This window comes from Salvia hispanica, chromosome 3, assembly GCF_023119035.1.
Source record: "Salvia hispanica cultivar TCC Black 2014 chromosome 3, UniMelb_Shisp_WGS_1.0, whole genome shotgun sequence".
In the NCBI taxonomy this organism is placed as follows: Eukaryota; Viridiplantae; Streptophyta; class Magnoliopsida; order Lamiales; family Lamiaceae; genus Salvia; species Salvia hispanica.
The window spans coordinates 3,972,880-3,997,897 of record NC_062967.1 but is presented as its reverse complement, the minus strand read 5'-3'; the positions used below and the strand labels follow the sequence as shown (position 1 = coordinate 3,997,897).

Genomic DNA, 25,018 nt, shown 5'->3' with positions numbered 1-25,018 from the left:
GACGGCTTCTAGGATCATCGTCGGGTGGCTTGCCCTTGAGCCGTAGTAATTGGCCTCTCCACGCTCGTCGGGCGTTTCTTCCAGGTGCATACGATCGATGCTCCCTAGCATCCCGGGAAGCCGTGCACGTCTCGTGCATCCGCATCAGGCTCACGCAATCATCGCGGTCGGGCGTTGCAAATATATGTCGCCCAAAGCTCCACAACTAACTACAAAATTTCTTGAGACATTCGTGGCGGTTGTATCCCCGACGTGAAGGTACTCGTCGAACATATCCGCTATTGTGCCGTAGTCCAACGGCGGATCGCAACCGTCACTTGCCAGCAAGCGTAAGTCCGGTCGCCGATCCGTCTCCCGATCGGAAGTATTCATCACGTCCCTCGATGTGTGCATAATGCGGAGAAAGATCTCGGCTCATTCTAAAACATCGGTGAAAAACATTCGGGCCCCACCTTGGATTCTCGGCAAAATAATCGAACAAACGTTCGGGCGCTACGTCGTGCTCGGGGGACATACGTCCGACGTCGTATCGAGCGGGACCAGCCACACCGCCGCCGCACACATGATTGTGCAGCATTCCGCTAGCTTCATTGCGGCATCGAACAAGGCTCGAGTCAAGGCCGATCTGCGCCATCCGATGTACTTAAATCGTAGTCGTCGGGATTTATTTTGAGACGATGAGAGAGAATAATTGAAGAGAAATTGGAGAGATGTGAAATTGAGTGTGTGAAATGGTGAGAGAATTATAGTGTTTAAATAAGAAAAAATTTCAAAAAAATTCAAAAAAAATAACAAAATGGGTGAGCATCGTCGACCCATCGTCCGCGTTGTCCCAGTGGCGGACGATGCGACGAACGATGAAAGATTATCCTCACGCATCCAGTGGATGATGTATCGGGCGCGACGATGGATTAACCTCGTCCGCGATCTCTGCATATGGACGATGCATTGTCGTTGCAACGTCCGCACCATTGCGAATGCCTAAGAAAATAGATACAAGCTTAAGATGAATAACTAAAAAAAGAACTCCAAGGCAGTGATTTCATAACTTAAAATTATTAACACATATTTTGGGACTACTAGAATTGACTTGTTATGATTGATTATCAATTCAGTATGCTTTTGTCTATATTCCTATCAATTGATTGTCTAATAAATTTGTCAATTTTTGAAAGAAAAAGAGCGTTAAAAGAGGTAAAAAAAATTAAAAATTAAAAATTAAAAATTAAAAAGTAGTATTACAAAATTTGGATTTGCCGAGAGCAATGCATATTTCGAGCAAATCCCATGACCGCCGACTTCGCATACGACCAATCCGGCGATCCGTTGGAGAGAGTCCGAGACACTACTAGAACAAGGCGGCGACCCGCCAACTTCGCATATTACCAGCCCTACATTCGCCGATTTCATCCAAAAATGGGATTTTGAGCATTTCATTCTTACATTTTGAAGCCCAATCTTTTCTCAACTATAAGTACAGATCGGAGGCTCGTTTCTAAACATCTTTGATCATATTTTAATGCCCATAATCATTCATAAACCATTTTCTGAGCTCCGAGGTTATTATTAAAAGCAACACTTATAGACATTAAGAAATTAATCAATAAGAAACAATAAAACTATGAAATGAGCTTCATTTAAATAATAGCTGCAATATTGAAAAATTAGTTGATTAATAATATGTGTAAAGGAATAGATTCTTGTGAGTAATAATTCTAAAATGCAAAGTGGAAACATGTGTTGGTTTTGGACTTGGAGGGACCACAAAGAGATATTTGAATCGAAATTACAAAATTAGAAACAAATAGCGCGAAAAGGAAGCTCGCGAGGAGTCGAGGAGGCCTCTTTCCGCAAGACGAGACCTGCGCCCGGTAGTGCTCTTCGGATTGGCGTTTCGTCCCCGAAGATAAAACGGCTGCGTCTACGGTGAAGCTGACACCGCTCAACGAGCTATAAATTACTCAAGAAACTGTCAAATATTTAAAGATGAGCATATAGGTATACCCTTTCTTCACTTTAAAAGCAATACCATCTTTGCATAATATACTCTTCCAGAAGATCATCTTAGCTGAACATCAATAACACTGTGCATAAAGTATTGTAATATTGTTCTCTATAATTATTTAACATATTGTTATTATATAGTGCTATATTTTTTTATTTTTTTTAATCTTATGTAATAATGTTATTTTTTATTTTATTTAGTTTATTCACAATATCTAATTAATATATAACAAAAATATTTTGTGTCGTGCATAACGCGATTTCATCATTTCAAACTAAAATGCAAATAAACATATTTTTTTATAATATGTTTTGCATAAATTTTAATTGATTTTTGGTATTTTTCTTACTCTTCGACTTCTTTTAAGTTTCGGAGCTTTTCTTCTTCCCTTCTACCCAACATTTCAATATTCGGAAAAGAATTGATCTTGAAGCACGATGGAGGACTCCAGCAACAATGGCAAGGAGAACTGCGATGAACTTAGTGGAGAAATTCATGAAAATTTATAGAGGGAAAGAAGTTGGAAGGAGTAGGCCCTACGTGAAAATGGAAGATCTTAGAAATGTTGAAGCCGAATATCTGTGTGATGAGATAGGGAATTGGAGATGGGGGCGTTGGCAGGCGGAGGGAAGTTTTGCTTATGATTTTATTATCCAAGCTATGAATTACTATTTTGTAATTTAATTTATAGTAATTTATTTATATTTACCAATTATGTTTTACAGTTAAATTATGTATAACTTTTTTCTCCATGTTGTCAATTAGTGAATATTGCAAAAATGATTTAGGGATGACATAAACACAATTATCTAGAATGATCCACTAGAGTGTAGTTTATGTCATTTAATTAATAAAAAATTGAATTTGATTAGATTGAAAAAAGTGACCTTTAATTAATATTAATATTAATATTATATTGAATAAAATAATTGTATCCACAAAGAACTTTAAAAAGTATTGACAAAGACGAATGTAAAACACGCAACTTGCTTTACATTGCAATCTATGATCGTAACAAATATGTGGTGTATAAATAAGTTATATAATAAATGATACTCCCTCAGTCTCAAAGAAGATATCACACTTGGAAAATGACACGAAATTTTAGAAGATGTTATTTTGTGTTTTAAGTGGTGAGAGAAAATATAATTTTATAATTGATATGAGAAGGAACTTTTTTCAAAAGAAGAAATGTGACATCTTTTGTAGGACAAACTAAAAAGGAAAGTGTGACATCTTTTGTAGGACGGAGGGAGTACAATAATATAACATAAATAATTATGAAATTTGTAAAAAATAAAATTTGGCATAATAAGTACAATTTGATGCTTTGGAAGTTTTAAAAATAATGAGTAACTAATGTTATTATTATTCAAATAAAACTGTTTTTTTTACTGAATTGAAATATTAATCGTTGGAGTGATCTTACCTTTCCTCTCTCGATTTTGGTGGTGCAGCACCAGAATGTTAAAGTCTATTTTAATTAAGCAGTAATTTATTTTGTTCTGAATTTAGGGCACTTCATCAGAATAGTCTTCATGGTTTCATTCCTAATGAGATTGCACAGTGTTCTAAACTCAGAACCCTTTTTTTTTTTTGATTTTACATAGCAATTCTTTTTTGGAATAAATTGGTCATTTTTAGGGATATCTTCGACCTAATTATTTTCAAGGAGGATACCTTCGACTATTGGAAACGTTTCTATGTTGACTATATTGTAAGATCAATACATATTTTCTTCAGATTTAACATCCATTTACTTAACGTCTTGCTTTATTGATGGATGTATGTAATTTTGGTGCGTAGGGATTTATCGAGCAATACACTGAAAGCTGCTATACCTTCTTCTCTAGGTCGTTTAACACGTCTATCATATCCGTAAGTTATATAATATTCTTTCGTATATTGCACTCTATTGCTTGATGGAAGCTGTTTCCAATTGTATTTAGTTTACTGATGCAAGAAGTTGTTTATGCAATGCTTACACAAATTTGTCATCAAACTTCTTGTACCAGATGTTGCAAGTTTGGAAGCAAATCGTATGATCTTCTTTCTCGAATTACATGCGTGATTCTATCGATTCATCGTGTACTTGAATGTCCAGGCCAACAAAATAAAAGTGATTTTTTTCACAACAAGATTATCTAATACATTTCTATGTTAGTTTGCATTGGTGTATTATGCTATTGTATCTCATTTAAATGTGAACTGAAAAGCTGTGGTGTTTACATGAATGATTAAGACATAAACTCTTCGCCCTTTCTCTTGATTATATCAATATTCAGATACTGTTCTAAACTTCATGCTTATGCTTAGGTTTATTGGTAATCTAGATCTGTGTGGCCAACAAGTAGACAAGTCTCGCAAAAAGATACACAAAAGTGAAAAACAAGTCCATCAAGAAGCAAGTATGAACCAATGATATGCCTCTTCAAAATCTTGGCAGATTCCTCAAATATTTTTATGTCTTATTTTTTCTAAACTACTTTTTGCAATAGGAGCCAAGCTCATAACTTTCCACGGCAATCTTCCATACCCTTCGTGTGAGCTTGTCCAGAAGATTTGAGTCTCTTGAAGAGGAAGATGTTTGTTGGAGTCGGCGGTTTTGGAACTGATTATAGAATGGTTATGAATGACTATGGAACTTTTGCTGTCAAGAAGATTGAACGGACAAGGTAAGGATCTGATCAAGTATTCGAGAGAGAGCTCGAGATCTTTATTCGTTTCTGAAAAATATTTGGGTCGTGCATCGCACGTGGGTGGATACTAGTTTGTAATAAAAAGTGAGTAGTATTATTTTATTTTTAGAGAATGTTATTTCATTTGAATATTAATTTGACCTTCCATCAGTTAAGATTTGTGGATGAGATAAGATTAGTTATTTAGTTTGCATTTAACAAAGGTTGCGTTTTGGGTATTCCTTGCTATCACAAATATCTTCAAGAAAAAGTCTTCATAATATAATTATTACACAATTAACTCACTTTCCCTTTGCTTAGAAATATTAACTTTATTCTTTCAATGTATACCAATTGTGATTCTAAAAACATGCAACTTTATCTTCTTCTTTTTTTCACTTTCGGTGTCTTGTAATTGATAATTTAAGTAGCAATTTGTAGGTAGTGGTCTAAAGAAATATAGATGGTAGTAATTGCAATTCCTTGTGTCCCACATGTCTTAATCAATACCAATACACAATTATCACAAGATTAAGTTGAGTTTAAATGGTTGTCCTTTTTTGGACCATATTTTTTCATGGTATATCTTAATCAGTTGTTGAATAATTACTCTTAATTATTTAAGTATTTGTCTTTTTAGTTTTTTTTAATAATCGTCCAAATTCCAAAAGGATAAGCTTAAAGTAGATTCTCTCTTTTAATCATCACGCAAACAAGATTGCTTTATCCTAATTAATATATGTTGGGTAGTTAAGTAAGTGTGTATGTATGATATGACGAGAGAAAAAGAGAGATTATTTAGCATGCTAATTTAAAAAGTGCCACGTGTTTATCTCCCTGTTCAGTCAAATTCGCCAAACCAATAAAAAAACAATTCATCAAATCAAATCAAATCAACTCCACAATAATTCATAAGCGGAAATTGAGATTATTCATGATCTATTTCAGAATAGATACAATGATTTTTTATGATTTATAATTTGTTCTAAAAATTATCCACCACTTCACATCTTCCTCAAAAATTTGAGATAATTTTAGCTCAATAGATACTAATACTACATGATTTAAATCCAATAAATCAAAAAATGTGAATTATCGGATGATTACACAGTTATTTATATGGAGGATATATGTATGAAAGTGATAAGTTATTATCAAGAGGTGACATGGAAGATAATTATATTATAAACTAATCATTATTAGACAAAACTAGCAATTACTATCATTCTTCAATCAAAATTTATATATGTTGCATTGCATATGATGTAATAGATCAACAATCAATCAAATATAATATCTTTATTTTAATAAGTATGATGAAAGGGTCAATAATCAAACATCTCAAACTTAATTATATCTGATACCTTCTAAAATTGGTAAAGAGATTTACTTATATATTTCGTTAGAATTATAAACTAAGGTACGACCACATCACACGTGTTCGCTTGCAATCAAACACATAAAAAAAATCATTCAAAATAAAAAATAATTTTCCGAGTGGAGAAAGGAGAAACAATCTTCTTTCTACAAAGCTCTTGAAAAACAAAGTTTAGGCCTTAAAGAGTAGTCCCATTCATATAAACTACATCTCCACAACAAAAGTCCACATTCCATCCAAATATAAATTATTGAATCAGACCAAATATACCAATAAAAGTCATATAAATTGTACTTTTAAGACCCACTATTAAACTCTAGGCTCTTTGCCACCACTAGAAAAAAAAGTTTGTAAATAGAAAAATAGACATATCACCAATATAGAAACTTACAAAGATAAACCACCAAGAATTTAGGCTAGAATAGTAGAACTTTTTTAATCATCCAAATAAAGAAGAGAAAAAGGTACAACTTTAATAAGACCACCGTGGTGTGGCGGCTACCACCATGCTCCGCCGCTGGCAGGCAAAGAATCCCACCAAGATCCATCCACCACCCTTTTTACAACACAAACTCAAACCCCACTTCTCCATCTCTCTATCCTTCTCAAAATGTGAAAGTTGCTATATAGTACTAGTAGTATATTATAATCACTTTACATTTTTTTTCACTTTTACAATTTCCTTCCTTTTTTACCTCTGCCCAATTCACCCACCTGCAAAAAGCAACCAAAACTGCAAGGATGAGAACCACTTGCTCTGTGAAAAAAGTCGACACAAATATTCAAACACAAAATCAATAGACATCATGTTGAATGCTTTAATCACTTGCTCGGTTTTTACTTTCACCTTTGTCACAAACTCAGTAAACCAAGGACTTTCTCTTCTTTTAAAAAAACGACCATCTTTTGACTAGTAATTCTTCACAATCATTTTCAGTTTGATGATGCCTTTGTCAATGCCAAGAAATATAGTACTATTAAACTAATGTTAGTTCAGACAGCAAGCTAGAAAAGTGGGAGGCGTTGTTTGACTACTTAAGTTTCAAAATAGCTAAGTTCTTTCCACATTCTTAAAGGACAAATGTCTATCTATAGTTAAATGTTTATCTTGTTATGTATATATGCCTTCATTCAACCATGTAGACCTAATGCTTGCATAAGTAATAGTTTCAGCTCTGTCAACAAATTGCACCATTATACGGCACCTGTACTTATAAACTTGTCTGTCGGCAATTGATTGAATTTCAATGCCATCTGGTATGAAATGTGATTTTCTTCACGATTTTGGCCAACTAATAGATATGATGGGTCAAATTAGCTACAGTAATATGGCAGTTTCTGGGGCTCAGATTTAAACTCAAGAATGCTGCCATTTATTTATCACAATGGCTCCCACCAAAAGACTAAAAGGGGGCAAGGGTCAAGTTGTTCATATCTATTTTGATCTAGAATATGTGTCTAAAAACATCAGTTTTGATTTAGTTAAGAGTTAGGAGAGAGACAAGCTAAGCATTATAAACATTGCCAATAACATACTGGTGACACAGCATCTGATCAAGAGTCACTAAGGACTACGGATTTGTGAGTGTCCATTAGCAAATAGCAATGATTCTTGCCTACCTTACTGGACAGAATGACTGAAATACCCCTCTCTATAACTCCTAGAAGCAGTGTCGGTGGGCTAAGGATTTTCATCTCTAACAGTATTTAGAAAAACTTGACTATTGCAACAACCGAAACTCCTGGTCAGCTTTTATTATTTCTGAAATCGGTAGAAAATGACAAGACAGAGCCCACGGGGTACCAGAAACAGACAAGGCTCGGTATCTTTATGTGATTGGCATCAATCAACAGATTCATAATGTAAGATAGAAAACATTAGATGATGGGGGCCTGGTTGATATTGCAGGATATGTCATGCTAGTAGTAGTGAAATGGAGAAAGCTTACCGTTTAATTTTGCTTAAGGCCTACTTGTCGGTTGCTTGAATGCAACAGTGGGAGCTATCCGGCAACTCCTCTTCTGATGCTCCAGTACAAGTTGGTCGGCAAACCAGTCTAGTTTCTCCAAGTTGCTCTGCTCTCCGATCTTCTTACCACTGAAGAGGACAGACTCCACATTTTTTTGCTTCAGCATCTCATCTGCAATCCCCATTAGCATTTTTACGTTCCTCGGACTGGGGTCCGAATCCACATTTGCACCACATTGACCGAAGCTGGAACAGCTTGCCTGTTGATTGAAGGGTTCAGAAAATGTTAATAAGCTAATGTTCCACTAGCCTTACTTTGTATGTTCAAGAAGACAAGTGCACATCTTAAATCACATTATCACTCATGTCTTGCAAAGTTATACGTATGTTTCTTAGTTTTTAATTAATCCCATACCGTGTCAGCCATCAAACAAATAAATATGCACACAGATTGCACACCTGAAAAATATTACATATATAAAAATAGAGTGAGAAGTTTATTAAGGAAGGTCCTGCAGGGAAAAACAGGACCATTGCTGTAAATGGATGGCAGGACCATTTGACAAAAGGAAATCAATCCCATACCACGCCAGTTTTAAGCCAGTTCAAGTCAAATAAGAGTAGTTACATAGTCCCCTTCTCCAAAAAGCATGTGATAAAAACTATGATTGTTTTCCAAACTCAAGTCACATTCTGTGCGTGTATTAGTGTATTACCATCTCTAGTATACATATATATTTATATAATATCAAATCATATTCATGGGCAGGCCCAATTGGAGGACCGCATCAACATCACACTTGGTGAAAATACTAAAAATGACAAAATTGCAAACTGTGTAAATAATATTAGCCCTTCCCCTCTATTCTCATCATCCTCTCTAAATGCTATTGATTCTATGTAAATGACAAATACTATATGTTCCACAAAATTGGTCAACAATGTGAGTTGGAAACTCCATAAATATAGCATTGAAGGCAAGAGCCTTCTCTAGATGAAGTAAATACCTTGTTGTTGCAAAACAGAGTGGTGGATAGAAATTAGAAACTTAATGCTATTATACAGTAAATTATAGGTTGCAGATATGATGAATTCATGATAATTTTCATGACAGAAAAGCCCATGTCAATGTCGAAATACTGAAGTTATGGTTGGCATTTTGGCATGAGCAGCCATGTTGCATCAAAACGACAACGTTCTTCACCTGGCTTGAACTCTCCCTTTCCTTCACTCATTTCTACACATTATTCTTCTCACCCTCCCTTCCCCAAAAGAAACACACAGAATTTAATTGCATGCCCCCAAAAAAACCACTGGCGCATGTTAGCCTAATAACAGCTTCCCCATCCCACTCCAGCCTGTCTCCCCCACCCCTAAATTTTCTCAGGAATATCTTAAATTAAGCTATTGATTTCACCATAACTCATTTAGCAATCAGGAATTTAAATGGTAAAACTGATTAACTACCTGAACTCTGACGTAATTGCTGCTACGACTTTGACCGAACGCCATTGCCACAGCGTGGTCAACCATCTCCGCCGCGCTGTCGCCGGAAATCCTTGCTAGCGGCCGCGCCCAATCCTTAGCCTTCCACGTCTTGACCTGCTCATAGTCAAAGCTGCTCTCCATCAGCTGCCCTCCGGCGCCGACGGAAAGGACCAAAATGTCCTCCACTCCTCTCACAAACGGAAACTCCTGTTTATTGTGCAGGACGTGCGTGATCGCCGCCGCGGTAGGGTTGCTCATCGCCATTCCGCCGTCCAGCCCTACGCATCGGGTCAAACCGTCGACCGATTTCATGCAAACCGGATCGAAGGCGACCGGCTCGGCCGACGTCGCCAGGCACACCTCCCACAGATTGAAATCGAAGCTGTCGCTCTCCAGCGCGTCGGCTCGCGAGAACAGAAACGGCGCCGCGCTGGAGAGGTCGTAGCAGGGGATCAGGACCGGCTTGAGCGTGTCCTTCAGCGTCAGGCTGCGGCCGGTTCTCTCGTCCTTGAACGCTTCCTTCATCGCCTTCTCCATACCAACCGCCGACGACGAGCCACCGCTGCCGGATTTCTTAAAAATTCGCTTCAGAAAACCGTTCCTCGAACTCCGCGATTTCGCAATCGAGTACACCTTTTTCCCCTCCGCCGCGAGGAACTTCCACGTATCGTCCGCGTGGAAAATCGGACGGTTCTGATCTCCCGCAGCGAATAGCATCGCTGTAAAAATTCCGCCGACGCCTGTTCCGGCGGCGACATCGAAATAATCAGCGATTCTAGCGTCAGGATTCCCCGATTTGTTCTTCAGCGCTGTCTCCAAATACGCGAGGGTTTTGCCGGTCAAAATGCTTCGCATACCGGCGCCGTCGATGCTGAGGATACAGATTTTCCCCCTCTGATTTTTCGCCGCCTGAGCTCCGCCGTCGGATAAGACGGCGGTCTTCGGCTGCACCGCAATCGGCTTCGGCACCCAAAGCTGCTGGTCCTCGTAGCCGAACAAAAACTTGCTCTCCAAAATCGAAAAAATCTCGTAGCTCAATTTGTCGGTATCGATGCTCGGCTCCTGCAATCCAATCATTGGATTAATGGTGCGGTCGTCGTTAACATCAACACACGCCATTTTTCTGAATAAAAAGCACTTAATTCACGTCATTCGATTATATATGTGCGTTTAGAATTGGTTTGCAGCATACAAATGGCGGAAGAAGAAGGTTTTAGGATAGTGTTAGTATTTATTGCTGATTGCAGTTGCAGGCGATGGTGGGAGAAGGCGTCAAATGATGATTCTTATTTCTTACTATGAAGAGAGAGGGAGAGAGAAACAACAACACAAAATCCAGTTTTTGCAGAGCATGTTTGTTTGATTTCCCTTTTTATAAAAAAGAGGATAAAGTTTTAATTTAAACATTACAAAAAGGCAGAAGGAAAAATAGTTTTATCGCGCCAATCTTGAAATTACTATTCCTTCATTTATTTTTCTTATATTTCCAAAACATGATTAAAAGTAAGTTTTCTCTCAGATTTGGTACGCTTATTTTTACTAAAAGTATTAAATTCTCTTTTTCTCTTTATTTATTTGTATTTTATCAATTTTATTGTCGTCTCATATCCATTTCATAAATACACCATAATAATTTGATAAATCTCCACTGAGTAGTGTGGATGTGATATATCTAGAAAAATATAAAAGGAAATCTTGTAAATGTATTCGAACATTTGTGTGTAAATAAATCGACTATAGAAGGTAAGTAATTTGTGTATATAGTAAGTTACACACATCATACTTAATAATATTTCGATTTCTCGAATGTCAAATGCTCAAATTGGAAGTAAACAATAAAGTCACAGGAGAACGACATTTTTATGACATTAATAAGATTTCACATAAATTAGATACGTAATATGACAATAACCAAATATTCGCATATATCACTAGTGTATATTTGGATCATGGGCACAACCACTTCAATAACTTTAAGTTTTGTTTATATTCAATCTCTTGTTTTATTTATGATTTGTGACAACGATAAACACGAACATTTTTTGAAGGAGTGAAGACACGAGTTTTAATACTCCTTAAGAAAGTAGCATGTAAAATTTACTATAACTAATCAAATATAGCCAAAACCATCCGTGTGCGCATTCTATTTTATAACAAATTCCCAACTCATTAAATCCGGAACTTATCTCAAAGTCTAGATCCATTTTCTCCTGCCACGTCAACAACCCTTCTCAAAGCCTAATTCTCTGCAATGAGAACCCATCACAAGAGCTTATATCATTTTCACATCAATATTATATTCTTTTATTTTTAATGTTAATGTCTAAAAAGCTTAAATCAAAATACATAATAAATTAATTTTCTATTCACATTTTTCTCTCATACATAATTAAGGATGAAGTATTTATATGGGAAGAAATTTAATAAATTGATTTTTTTTTAAAAAAAAATTGAAAATTGGCCCGGCGCCCGTAATTGAGGGTCTGTCTCAGGGCTCATGGGAAGCCGATAGCGGATCACCTGAGGGGATCACTCGACCTTGGGGTGGAGCCCTTGGTGAGTGGGTATTGCCCCCCTCTCCACAATGGGGGTCTTTGAGAGCCCATGAGGTAGCCGATCACTCTATCCTTCCAATCAGCCACTTTTGCTAATAATCTTATATAACCTTAGCAAAATGGTGTTTACTCACATTGATTTATAAATTTGATCATAACTACACTACAAGACAGTTTTTGTGTTAAAATGATGTTTGGTGAGATTTAGTAAATCAAGTTTAACTAATGTAGACTGCAAGCGCTATTACTATCATTTAAATCAAGTTGATTAAAGTTTGACTCAACAATCAAAATTGCAACATTATTAGTGTTGAAAAGTGACTTAAACCAACCGTCAAAGTTTGCTCATTGCTCAGAGGTTTTAGAAAATAGACGAACACGCATGATGCTATAGTTAGAAAATCCAACTAGCATTATGCATGTTATAAAAATTTGTAGAAAACCTATCTTTAAATGTATTTACCGACACAAATAAATAAATAAACAATTAAATATTATACAAAATATGATCAATCCTTACAAGTCGCCTTCACATTGAAGTTTAATTTAGGAGTTAAATTTATGATGATTTTTATATTTAATTAATATAGTTGCTTGAATATTAATCAAGTAATTTTATTCCTTTTAATTACATATTTAAATTTTTAGAAATTTGAAGTTGCGGCCGAAGATAAGACTGATGCTATTATGAATATGGAGCTAAAATGAAACATATTGATGTTGACAAATGTTAAATAAAGTTGTGACTAAAACGTAGTAGCTGGTTTGATTCTCTAAAAAACTGATGTTGGGCAAATACTTGAATCCATAGGCCAAAACAAAAATTATTAGCATCAACAACGTGTAGCCCCATAAATCATAATGCATTAACATAACATCATCTAGTCAAAAATTATTTTCTCAAAAAAAAAAAAAAAAAAAAAACATAGAATTGTGATAAATTTAAGAAAGTGTATGATCATTAATATAAGTATCCCGTAAAATAAGAGATTGATAATGATGATAAATGGAATGATATAAATGAGTAGTATTATAAACGGCGTGGGTGAAATTGCGACCGTTTGTCCGTGATGGAAGGGGTGTGGTTAGTGATGACGTGTGGGGTCGCCCTTGCCAGCTCCGTTTGCATTCGTCGGCACCAAAATGAAAATGGGATGCCACTAATTACAATTTTGTAATTTTCTATCTAACTAGTATTTTTTATTTTAATCATTTTCTTTCCCAATGTTTATATTTCTAGAATACAATTGTCCTCTCCAAGATAAGCTTCAATAACGCACTTACAATTATAATACTTACAAGTCAAAAAGGTCCTAGTATGATATTTCAAATTTTATTATAGTTGGTCATGATAAACAATTGTTTTTGTTAAGTCCATACAAATTAGCGTATACTATTTATTTATGATAAAATTCTATTTCTAATGAGGTACTTACTATATTCAATTTTTTATTAGCAATATTTCAATATTTTTTTTTCATTTCTCTCTTACTACATTAACTTATAACGGGATGCTGTAAAAACAGTAATTTTGAAAAAATAAGGAAAACTCGTATCATGAGAATTGAGTTGCAACTTGCAACACAAATTCAATGATTTATAAATGCTATAAAAGACTACTAAGAATAAGCATGATTAAATTAATAGTTTCTAGATTAACATTTCAAAATAGGAGTACTACAGTAAGAGCAGAATAATTTGACATCAGAAAATTTTCAATGAAAATACCCGTTACACAGAAAAAAAAAAAAAAAAGGAAGGCAGCATTAAATTCGTGAAGTCAGCAAACATTATGAATATGCTCGACACGGCACAGCGACCACACTATAATCTAATCCAATTAAGAAATGATTAATCGAAAAGGACAATTCCAATTATAAATTGAGATGTCATTATCGTGATAATAAATTGTCTTAAAACAATAATTAGCGAGAGAGGAGGAAGGGCGTCCACGAATATTAGACGGACGGGGGGGTGAGAAACGTGGGTCCAAGTTAGGGGTCGGTGGGTCCAGTGGTCCAATGGTGTGTGGGGGTCCACGGATTCTGGTCAAGAGATAGTACTGTAACGGTAATGTTGGGGTGCAGAGTTAGGACAGAAATGGTCTAATTTTGTCACGTTTAATTAATTAACATGTCTAATTGCTTTCATTGATAATAAGCCCAAACTGCCGACTATTGTTGTTTACGTGCACGGGTCGATCTATTGTGTGGGAAGGCGGCGCCGATAATAACATTCGTGCGTTAATTAGATTAATCAAAATTATACTACTTTTGTTTTGAATGCCAGATTTAATAAGTAGTACTACTAGTAGCTAGAAAGTAATGTTTACAAAGTTAAAGTAGCAAAAGAATTGAAGTGGAGAAGTGTAGAAAATAAAATAGGAAAGATTAATTACTGTATTGCATTATATTTGAGACCTCCCACAAGAAATACGAGTCTCTTATGATGAGATAGAAGGAATGCGAGTCCCTTGTGATGAGATGTAAGGAATAGTATATTAATGGAGTATATTATCATATGTTGCTATAAATTTATTATCATTGTTTTGATTTTGGAACTAGTCAATTTGGTCCGCCCTTGGCATGACTTGGGTACTAAAACATCGGCCATGCAAGCGTGTTTTTTCATGTCATTGCCGGGTGGACGCAAAACTCAGGTTTCAGATGTGGTCCTTTTTGTTCACGCTTTCATATGAAGGTGTATATAATTGTGAAGTTGTTATTCCCTCCGTCCATGAATAAGAGTCCCGTTTTTATATTTTAGTCCGTTCGTCAATAAAAGTTCTGACTCACTTCTACCATAAATAGTAGTAATATGGTCTCACCTTCCATTAACTCATTCAACTCACATTTTATTTACAACTAATATATACAAGTGAAACTTTTATTCCACTAACTTTTTTTAACTCATTTTTCTTAATATTTTTTAAAATCCGTACAGCTAAGAAATGAGATTCATAATAGCAAACGGAGGAAGTACATTTTAATAGTACTTTTTTTATTTTTTATTTTTTATCCAATTGATTATTTTTCGTGTAAGATGACCACATTCAAGACATCGAACATCAAACTTTTTTCTTCTATAGGAAAACTTAAATAAAAATTGAAATTTTCCACCGTTGTTCCCGTATTGATAAAACAGGATAAAGTAAAGGGTGGGAAAATAAGGCACTAACTTTGTAGACTTTTGTGTAAATCAACCTAAATTTTCGTCAAAAAACAAATTACTATAGCTTTAAGTCATATCAACAGTATGAATCACTAATCACCAATCACGCAGAGGAATTTGCCTTTTATGGTACGGTAAACGCGGGAAAAAGAAGAGCGGGAAAACGTTCATTTACGGAACTTTTTTACACCGTTTTACAGTTTTACTCACTATACCACTTATAACTAACCTTTCAAATTTTAGGAGAATAACTTTCATAATTTTTTATAATAGGAATTTGCACAATAATTCATAAACAATATGAAAAGAATAAAGTAGTAATATATCAGAATTTCAATGCATCTAAATAAACAAATGACTGACAGAAGGTTTTTTTTTAATCTTTCTAACATAATACTGTAAACTGAATCTCAAAAGTCAAAATAGTTTTGATGTCCTCGAAGGATCACCTGAATATTTGATAGCTGCTGTTATTGCAGAATTTTCTTTTAATTTTGTTATATACTTATAATTTTTTAAGAATCTGAAATGAGGTTTATTACAATTCTGTACTCTAAATTCGTAACTTTGTGTAATGTTAAAAGTATACCGTGACAAGTTAGAAATGGATTATAGCCAAATACTGTATTTGATTATCCATTCTTGTATTACTATTACAGTGATATTACAAGTATGGTAACCCAGTAATTCAAATTTCAGCATATTCAGGTGCAATATTTGTCTAATCAATTTCTAAACCAATTTTCTGCTAAAAAATAGTAATAAACCAAATTTAAAAGAAAATTTCTTTAAGGTTAGATAAAAAAAATTTAAAAGAAAATTTCTAAAGCATGTTTTTGCGTGACTTTAAAAACAACACGAAATTCAGAATGTCTACATAAATTATGGATCAATCAAATGACAATTTTATCAGTCTAAGAAATCTAAAAGTGCATGCCATAATAATAATAAAAAAAAGGCAGACTTAGATCAACAATTTTAATAAAAATATGTTGTAAAATTAATTATACCTCCGCACGTTTTATTACTACAATGTACTAAAACCACATTACTACAATAATATTCTGATAATAACAATTAGATATACAATCCATTCTTTATTTATTTTCATGAATCACGAGTCCATATATACACAATCTACATATAATTAATTAACTTATTTCAAATGAATTATGCGATATACATCCATATAATACACACAAATCACGAGTCCATATATTAGTACTACATTAATTTAAAAATATTTAAAAATACTGTACTTATTACACAGTATATACATTCTTTACTCAAAATTAAAGTTATAAGTGCCTCTTTATGTACGTAGGGTGTTGTCCTACACATTATCTCTATCTCAAATTAAAAAGTTATATTCATAATATATGACAAATTGGACAAATAATGAAATAAACACTATCCCATACAAGAATTTGCTACCATCAATACTAGAAATATTGTGCAAATATTCACCCCAATCATTGTAAAATACATTAAATAGAAATCGACAAAATCCAGCAAATTTGGCCCATACAAAAATGACTACCAAAACAAATATATTCCCTAATTAAAAAACTCATACCACCTCCACTATATATACTTAGCCATGATCATCACAGGAGACAACACCATCTCATAGAATCAAAACCAGTTATTCATAACAGCCCCAAATATCCAGCAACATATAACCCCATTTGTCAATGCACTGAATAATACTATTAAATTTACTTTTCTTGTAGTATCATTTTCTTTGGATATAGGCTCTGCCCATGCCAAAATTCTCTCAAATATCCAATTTATAATGGTAAAAATATTGTGATGGTATTGGTAATTTCTGTTTGGGTATGAATGTATACTAACATTATGCACCTTTACGAATGATCAATCACTAGTGTATTGTAGTGTATTGTGGGAAGGGGAATCCTACGCCAGAACTTTGTTTTATTTGTTACTTACATTAATCTTTCAAGTAATTTTGATTTGGTATCGTCACTGAATATCTTCAAAATGATTTTACAATCGGGATAAAATACGAAATAGAGTACAACGAAGTCAAGAAATCTAGTTATTGTTATCAATTTCTTCCCAATAAACTCGCATTTTCTCCATAAAATCATCACAAGTGAAAACAAACACAAACAATTTTATACTAGTAAAAATCAAGTTTGGGATTATTTCTTTATTCTTGCTACAATTGTTGCTGATTTCGATGGAAAAAAACAATTTACCAACAGCTCAATTTCATGTTCGGATGATTATTGCACCTTAAACATGGCCACTGCTTGATTTCATCATAAAATGTTCTGTTTTGTAGTATTATAGTATTTCCTAATATTTCATCACATAGGGCATGTGCTAACGATGTCATTCAACAAGGGAAACTTGATCGTGAATTATTGCAAATCTACTATCTTAGGGAAGGCAGAAGGGGATAAACAAACAAAGAGAACATTCACAGAGTAAATGCAAATTCAAACAGATAAAATGATTTGATATGAATTGAATTGGAGGCTTGAAGTAGTTACCTTTGATTACAAAAGAGGATTGAGCCTTGAGACAGTCTCACACTACAAAATCACAACAAATTAGAGAGAGTTTACTTCTTCTTTTTCCCAGGAATGGCCACCCTTTTGCCCTTCAAAGTTCTGCAGTTGTTCTTGGTCCTCTGCCCCCTACACGGCAATCCCTGAATGTGCCTCACGCCTCGGTAGCACTGTATCTCCTTTAGCCTTCTAATTGCAAGCGCATTGAACCTCCTCTACAGTTGTTAAGAACATACCCAATTGTTACATATCCAAAAATACTAATCCTTACAGAAAATGGAAACTGTGTGCACAACAATACATGATAGGACCGAGTATTTGAAGAATAAAACAATCCAACAACATCAAAATTGTTCAATTCATCAAAGCATGCGGCTGACTAGTCTAGGCAGATTTTTACTATACTAATCTCAAGGAATAGCTATGGGAATTTTAACTCCTATAAGTGAGTATTTGCAACTAAATGCAATGACATATATAGACAGGTTCAAATTCATGCAACAATCAAAGGTTTTTATTTCCTTTTGTGAGCTGTAAATAGACCAAACCATGAAAGAAAAATGTGAAACTTTGACACTAAACTCGAACTATACTCGTGAACAACCTCTTGCCTTAGGTTTTAGCATTTAGAGATGAATTCTAACCGATAACAAATGCTTCAAGATGATAATGGTTGAAACTATCGTACTATACTTGTATGTGCCTCACTTGTAAACACCTTGCCTTGAGTTTTGGAATTCAGAGACAATCAACCCTATCAGGAATGCTTCAAGATGACAATGTCCACTTAAAACTAAGATCAAACTACATCAAACCTCGCTGTTTGGCAAGCATTCGTCATTTCTAACTCAATCCTTGTGCTAAAATCTCCCCGAGATCAACCTAACTACATAGTAATTGTTTTAGTTTAAAGTGCATTTTTCACAAGCATTATTAGGCCATAATAAATTCAACTAACTCCAGTCCAATAACACTCAACACAGCAACACCAAAAAGTCACCTAAAATCGGTAACACAAACAATCAAACACTTACAAGATCTCCTTCAATCATATACTTGGAGACCTCCTCACGCAAAATGGTGAGCTCCTCTTCAGAGAAATCTTTTGTCAATTTGTTCTCGAAACTGAGGTCGTTGAGAATCTGCCTGGCGCTAGTGCGCCCGATTCCATGAATGTACTGCAACGAGTACTCCACTCTCTTGTTGTTCGGAATCTCGACTCCACCAACACGAGCGCATTTGATACTCAATCCACCGATCTAACCACAAATGAAAACATACAGTCAATCCATCTGTATACTTGGACAAATCGAAATTGAAATGAAGTTTCCGAGAGTTTTACCTTGGGGAAAGCGGTGGGTAGCGGAAAGGAGAGCGAGAATTTGGAGGAGTTAGAGATAGGGTTGGAGATGAGAGAGAGAGAAGGCAGTACTGGTGTAGCTAACGCTTGCGCCATTTTCACTGCAAATTGGGGATGAGAGGAGAGATTGGTTTCTGCCTTTTTCTTATCCGTTGGTGCAAGTCGGACGGGTCGGACCTGACTTGAATCCAGGTTGGGTTATTTGGGCTTGGGCTTGGGTTTTTATTATTTTATTATTTATGTTGAAATATGAATTTAATCTATGTCGTCGCTTAAAAGAGCAAATACTAGTCGTGTCATTTCGTCTCTATTAAAATTCTTAATAAATAATGTAAACATGTAGACATATGGCAATACAAATCAACAATCATTTTCATAATGACTTTATTCCCGACAATATACGGGAAAATAAATCCTCTAGATTCCGAAATCTACTTTGGATATTTTTAATGTAATCTCAAGTTTGTAATTTATAAAACACTTCATCAGAAAAAAAAAAATTAGATGGAAATAATTTATAAGCAATTGGCTTTCGTCCTGTCTTTACAGTACCATAGTATATCTCAGTATAGCAAAACTTTGCCTTAAAACTAAGCCTGATTAGAGGAGTTTGCATACACCATGACTTTTCCCCTCCACTTCGTAATCGAGACTTTTCCCTCCACCTCGTAATCGAGCCGAGACAGATTCCTACATTTATAGCTCATCCTTCACGCCGTTGTCGCTGTCGCTGCTGCTGCTGCTGTCGTCTTTGCGGCTAGCAGCATCTTTTGAAGCAGTGCTCCTCACTGACGAGGCTGGCTTCTGAAGCTTGAATGGGATTGAGGCATGTTTTTTCAAGAACTTGTAGAAGGCCACCACGGTGCGATCATCCTCAAAAGTAATCTGCACGAGCATAGTTTCATCCGGTTCAGTTTTCATAAGATAAGTTGCAGTCAGAACGAGATGAAATCATTCAGCAATAGAATTTGATATGAGAAGCAAGGGTATCTTACTGGATCGAAGCTCTTGTTGCCAGCCGGAAAGAAGAGAATTGTGGGGAATCCATCAGACTGCAAGACAACACAGAGATATGCATCAGTATATTGTCAATCAGCATTTATCATAGAACTCATGCACAAATTTAAAGCTGTTACAACAATTTTGAAAAGAGCAAACAATCTTGATTTGGCTGAGTATTCTTTTCCTAGTTAAAGCAGATTTAAGAACTAAATCAAATGGGATTACTGGGAATACGAGGTTCTACCACGTATAACACATTTTGACCTTAGTTTGCAATATTCATACATTTTTTAAATGTTGCAATTTACTAGCCACCTAGAAAATTCCACTTGGAACATACTTTAACTTTTTCAATTGCTATGGAACGGTTTTAAGTAATAAGGGAATTACATATTCGGGTAAATGATGTGATATTTACAGCAAGTCACCCTTCTAACCCCCTATGAACCACATAATACCTTGGCTCGTGGGTGCTCGTTTGTCGTCCCGTCCATCTTAGCTATGACGAGGGAGTAAATGCCTCTCAAATGCTTGCCAAGCTTGTTATATATAGGTTCCAAAGATTGACAGTGTCCACACCAGGGAGCATACAACTGTTTGTAAACAAATGATAATCATAAATCAAGATTACAGACTAAGCTTTCATATGTTTTACCTTTTGTTCTGACTTTGGTCATGGTAACATAAATATATACCTCAAGAAGAACATCTTTTGACTCATCCAAGACAATCTCATCAAAGTTGTCACCAACTACAATCTTGACGTCCCCATCATTCTGCATTAGGACAAATGCAAAGAAGTTGGAACAGGGGCATCACACCAATATTAATACAACCACATCTTAAAAAATAAATAATCTTGTAAGAAAAAAAAAGGCATTACATTTTCTGGAATAGGGTCCGACTTGTAGAATGGCTTGAGATTGTCTCCCAGGAACTTTTGTCCAAACGACTGCATATCGAAACAAAGTAAGTTTGAATGCGTCTTATGTTGTTTCAAAAAAACTAAAAAACCAGTTAATGAGTAACCTTGATATTGTCAACAGTTATTTCACCATCTAGCATAAATTTCCGGGCATCATCATTTCCAGTATATGCAAGAACCTGCATCAAACATTTTGGTTATCATCTGATACTTGATCTCTAAAATGTAGAAGTTATAAGTATAGATGGTTTAGTATTCTAATGCATACACTTGGAGTTTCTCCATCAACTCCAAAGTACTCTGAAACAGGTTTTCCAACATCTTCATTGTCCAATTCGACATAAACACATAAGAGCTGCAGATTTTAAACATAAGATCTCTCAGTTGAATAACTTTGATAAACAAATAAAATGAATGAGGGAGAATAGAAGCAACATGTAATGCATTAGACGGTTGTGATCAAGTGTGTAAACATTATACTAACTTAAAACTGACAAGTAATTTCCTGACCTTTCCTTTGAAAACTTTTGCTGCTTCTGTGAATATCGGATAAAATTTCTCCGAGTCATTAGAAGTTGCGAAAAGTATCAACTGCAATATAGAAATAACTAATAAATCAAAAGGGAATGACAAAAAACGACATCTCCTCTGTACAACCATAACGTAAATAAGCAGAATACCTGTTTCTTTATTGGATTCTCAAATACCAATGGAGCACTTTCTCTGGTCATAGTGGTGACAAGAGCAAGCTTGTTCTCATATACAAATTCAGCTATTGCAGATTTAGTGAATTGACCACCTGCTGATACAAAATTGTCAATTAATACCGTTGCTTCGCACAGAAAGGAACTGATTTCCGTAAGATGTGAGACTACTATGAGTTTATAACTGACCAAATTGGTTAAATTTCTCCTCATCTTTCTTGATCATGACAACAGACGGGCGTTTGGCCTGTGGATCAATCTGGAAGAGTTTCGCCACTTCTGGACTGGTTGTCTGGTAGAAGTTAACATCATCCTCAAGCTTTGAAGCACCAGAAAACTCCTCGCTATCTGGGCCCTATATCAGTATTTCGAAATGCAAAGCAAGAATAAAGTTACTTCATTGTTCAAAGCAGTATAAACAAGATGCAAACTCATAAACTCTATATAAAAAAGGCAGCATAATCAAGGAAAAAGCTACGTTAACAGAAATCCAATGGGTAACATGGTAGTAGAAGAAAATGCACTATTAAGATGGAGAAAATCATACCACCAGACTCTCGAGATAAGCCACAACTATCTTGTCCTCGTCTGCCAAGACGCGTTCTGCCTCTTCCGTGGTTGTAATATTGTGCAATCCAGGACCTGTCTTTTTCTTCAACCATGATACAATAGCATCCCTGCAACATAGATATAAAGAACATCATTACCGGAACTATTACTCAAAAGCGCTGTAATTAGCATCCTGAAATTTTACTTCAGATAATCTTACATTTGCATACATTATGTCGTTATTCATTACATCAACATCGACATATACCAATAAGAACATGAAAGAAAAAAACAAAAAAAAAAATCATTATGTTAGCTACATAAGAGTTCTATCCTTGATTTCATTTCAAACAGATCACATTAACATTAATACAGAATTTGCAGCTGCCGATTTCTAGAGGAAGGCATTGAATTTCATACCAAGTCCATCAGCTGAAGCAGCAGGGATTCAAAGAGGAAGGCATTGAATTTCATTCTAATAAAAGTAATTTTAAGTAAACTGGAATCGAGTAAATCTTACTTAGTGCGTTGACCAGGGTAGGGTTTGTGCACGCCATCGACGAAGAAGAAAATGGTCGGGAATCCCTGCACGTCGAACTTCTGGCTGAGCTCCGTCTCCTCTGCAGCGTCGACCTTCGCTAGCACCACAGCCTCGTCCTTCAGCTCCGTCGCGGCGGCAGCGTACTCCGGCGCCAGAGCTTGGCAATGGCCGCACCACGGCGCGTAGAACTCCACCATCACGAATGTGTTCTTCTCAATGAACTCGCTGAAGTTCGATTGCCTCAGCACGACCACGTGCGTCTCGTCCACCTCCGCGGCAGTGTGACCACCGTCGTCTTCGCCGTATGCCGCCGATTCTTCGTCATCTTCCAGATCGGCGTAGTTCTCGTAGTCATGGGGATGGCCGTAATGGTCGGAATCACCCAACGGCACGGCATCGCTCTGCTCCACCTGCTCGAGGAAACTGAGATCTTCGTCTTCTTCCGATTTCGATGGATGTATATGCGAGAAAATTAAGCAGATAAAAATCGAGATAACTAGCAGAGATTTCATCGCCATTGCAATAAACAATTAAGCTAGATTTTCTCGAAAACTGATAATTTGTTACATGAAACTGCGTGGGTAGTAGCTTGACTAAAATGGAGTGTGCGAAAATGGCGGTGGCGGATTCACGCAGGTCACAATGGTGGGGACGCGTCACGTGGAAGTTTATTATTCGTCAGCGACGTGGAATGACCACTAGCTTACGAACACGTGGAATGAATATATTTGACTTAATGTACTTACATTAATTATTGTATGTTTTAGTCATTTTGAATTTTACATAGGATTTTGATTCAAAGATGATTATATTTTAGATAAAAAAAAATTATTTGACATACGAGGAATGCAACCCACCAATAAAACAGAAAATTACATCAACTCAAGACAAAGAGATGGTTTACAACTCCAATCTCTCAGCATAAAGCAAAACCCAGTAGAGGGCTAGTTTGGAGTCCAAATTCAAAACCAAACTTTCCGACCACTCAGTCAAGTCCCAATTCACAATATGACATATCATATACTCCACTACTATGCACAAGTTGTAATCAATTACTTTTACCAATTCACCATTTGGAAACAGTAATTAAGGAACAATACAAAACAGATGATCTGTCTCAACACATAATTAAACCCAATTTGAATGCATTTTTGCAGTTGGTATGCACACAACAACATGACTCCCTCAAAACTCACTGGTCCATGGCTTGTAGTAGTGCAGCATCTCTTTTCTCCACATCTGCAATTAATAACACATAGTTTAAGTTCCTGTTTAGCATTCTTGAAGAGTTCAGCAATACATATATCTTCAACAGGAGGGCCTTTCAAATTAAAAAAAAACTACTCATCATAAATCAAAATATAATGAGCTTGAATGAGCAAGATTAGTACCTATTTCATGTCTTCGATAGTATTCAAATGCAGGATACCAGTTCAAGGTAGCATCATGCCTCTGATAGTACACCTTATTAAACGCGGTTATGCATTTGGGGCGACATCTCCGGAGCAAGGCCTTTAGGAAAACAGGTAGCAGTTGTGGATTATCACCACATACCTTCAATATCTCTACTACCGGTCGTAAACCATCTCCATCATACGTACTATAATAACACGGAAGATGAAAATCCATATGCACAGATAGAGATATTCGGGATGAGCTCAACTGCCTCAAGAGTTTGCCCAACGAAGAGCACCATGATTGAGTAAGCTTCCCACACGCTACACGTATATCTGACTCCCATTCCCTATTACCACTACTTGTTCTGAACTCATCCAGCTCTGGCAAATGAAGGCCCACCACCTCAAATTTTCGAATATTTGGAACATCGAACCTCCCATTCGTAATCCTATTTTCATACATGTGTATGCTTATGACCTCCAACGACGGGCTGCAGATTCTTAAGCCCCTCCAGTCATAGCTAGAGTTGACGTCGTGAATCACCAATTCTTTCAGGCAAGGAAATTTAGGCCACAAGTCATGCCTATATATGTTGTCTCTCATATCAAAACCAACCAATTCCAAAGACTTGAGCTTATGCTGTTGGATTATACCATAAGATGCTCTCTCTTCTCCACTGTACCTATGGCTTCTGGTGTTTTGCAACTTTACTCTCTCAAGAGATTTGCATTTCGAAATGAAGTCGAGCAACAAATCAC

The 25,018-nt window shown here is 35.8% G+C and overlaps 3 protein-coding genes across 3 annotated transcripts; all 3 read right to left on the bottom strand.

Moving 5' to 3' along the window:
• Positions 1 to 6,396: 6,396 nt before the first annotated feature.
• LOC125213892 (patatin-like protein 6) lies at positions 6,397 to 10,875 on the bottom strand. The gene is made up of 3 exons (XM_048114678.1): positions 9,498 to 10,875; positions 8,011 to 8,290; positions 6,397 to 6,775 (listed from the first exon to the last, which is right to left on the bottom strand). Exons 1-2 carry the CDS (start codon positions 10,635 to 10,637, stop codon positions 8,024 to 8,026), a joined length of 1,407 nt encoding a protein of 468 aa, XP_047970635.1. The 5' UTR covers positions 10,638 to 10,875; the 3' UTR covers positions 6,397 to 6,775; positions 8,011 to 8,023.
• A 6,827-nt stretch (positions 10,876 to 17,702) lies between these two features.
• On the bottom strand, positions 17,703 to 19,276 carry LOC125210855 (30S ribosomal protein S13, chloroplastic). Its single transcript, XM_048110461.1, has 3 exons — positions 19,124 to 19,276; positions 18,816 to 19,040; positions 17,703 to 17,996 (listed from the first exon to the last, which is right to left on the bottom strand). Exons 1-3 carry the CDS (start codon positions 19,235 to 19,237, stop codon positions 17,835 to 17,837), a joined length of 501 nt encoding a protein of 166 aa, XP_047966418.1. The 5' UTR covers positions 19,238 to 19,276; the 3' UTR covers positions 17,703 to 17,834.
• Positions 19,277 to 19,629: 353 nt separating this feature from the next.
• Positions 19,630 to 23,479, bottom strand: LOC125208980 (protein disulfide isomerase-like 1-4). The gene is made up of 12 exons (XM_048108532.1): positions 22,842 to 23,479; positions 22,320 to 22,449; positions 21,962 to 22,127; positions 21,749 to 21,867; positions 21,579 to 21,659; positions 21,337 to 21,423; positions 21,173 to 21,247; positions 21,027 to 21,095; positions 20,839 to 20,919; positions 20,602 to 20,736; positions 20,137 to 20,193; positions 19,630 to 20,026 (listed from the first exon to the last, which is right to left on the bottom strand). Exons 1-12 carry the CDS (start codon positions 23,378 to 23,380, stop codon positions 19,838 to 19,840), a joined length of 1,728 nt encoding a protein of 575 aa, XP_047964489.1. The 5' UTR covers positions 23,381 to 23,479; the 3' UTR covers positions 19,630 to 19,837.
• Between the last annotated feature and the right edge of the window lie 1,539 nt (positions 23,480 to 25,018).

Excerpts from the sequence above, each read along its gene's own strand:
- LOC125213892 (XM_048114678.1), bottom strand. The coding sequence starts at position 10,637 with ATGGCGTGTGTTGATGTTAACGACGACCGCACCATTAATCCAATGATT. Across the intron at positions 8,291-9,497 it reads GCAATTACGTCAGAGTTCAG|GCAAGCTGTTCCAGCTTCGG; the intron begins GTAGTTAATCAG and ends TTCAATCAACAG.
- LOC125210855 (XM_048110461.1), bottom strand. The coding sequence starts at position 19,237 with ATGGCGCAAGCGTTAGCTACACCAGTACTGCCTTCTCTCTCTCTCATC. Across the intron at positions 19,041-19,123 it reads TACCCACCGCTTTCCCCAAG|ATCGGTGGATTGAGTATCAA; the intron begins GTAAAACTCTCG and ends ATTTGTGGTTAG. Across the intron at positions 17,997-18,815 it reads ATATGATTGAAGGAGATCTT|AGGAGGTTCAATGCGCTTGC; the intron begins GTAAGTGTTTGA and ends TAACAACTGTAG.
- LOC125208980 (XM_048108532.1), bottom strand. The coding sequence starts at position 23,380 with ATGGCGATGAAATCTCTGCTAGTTATCTCGATTTTTATCTGCTTAATT. Across the intron at positions 21,868-21,961 it reads GGAGAAATTTAACCAATTTG|GTGGTCAATTCACTAAATCT; the intron begins GTCAGTTATAAA and ends TTGTATCAGCAG. Across the intron at positions 21,248-21,336 it reads TTGATGGAGAAACTCCAAGT|GTTCTTGCATATACTGGAAA; the intron begins GTATGCATTAGA and ends TGTTTGATGCAG.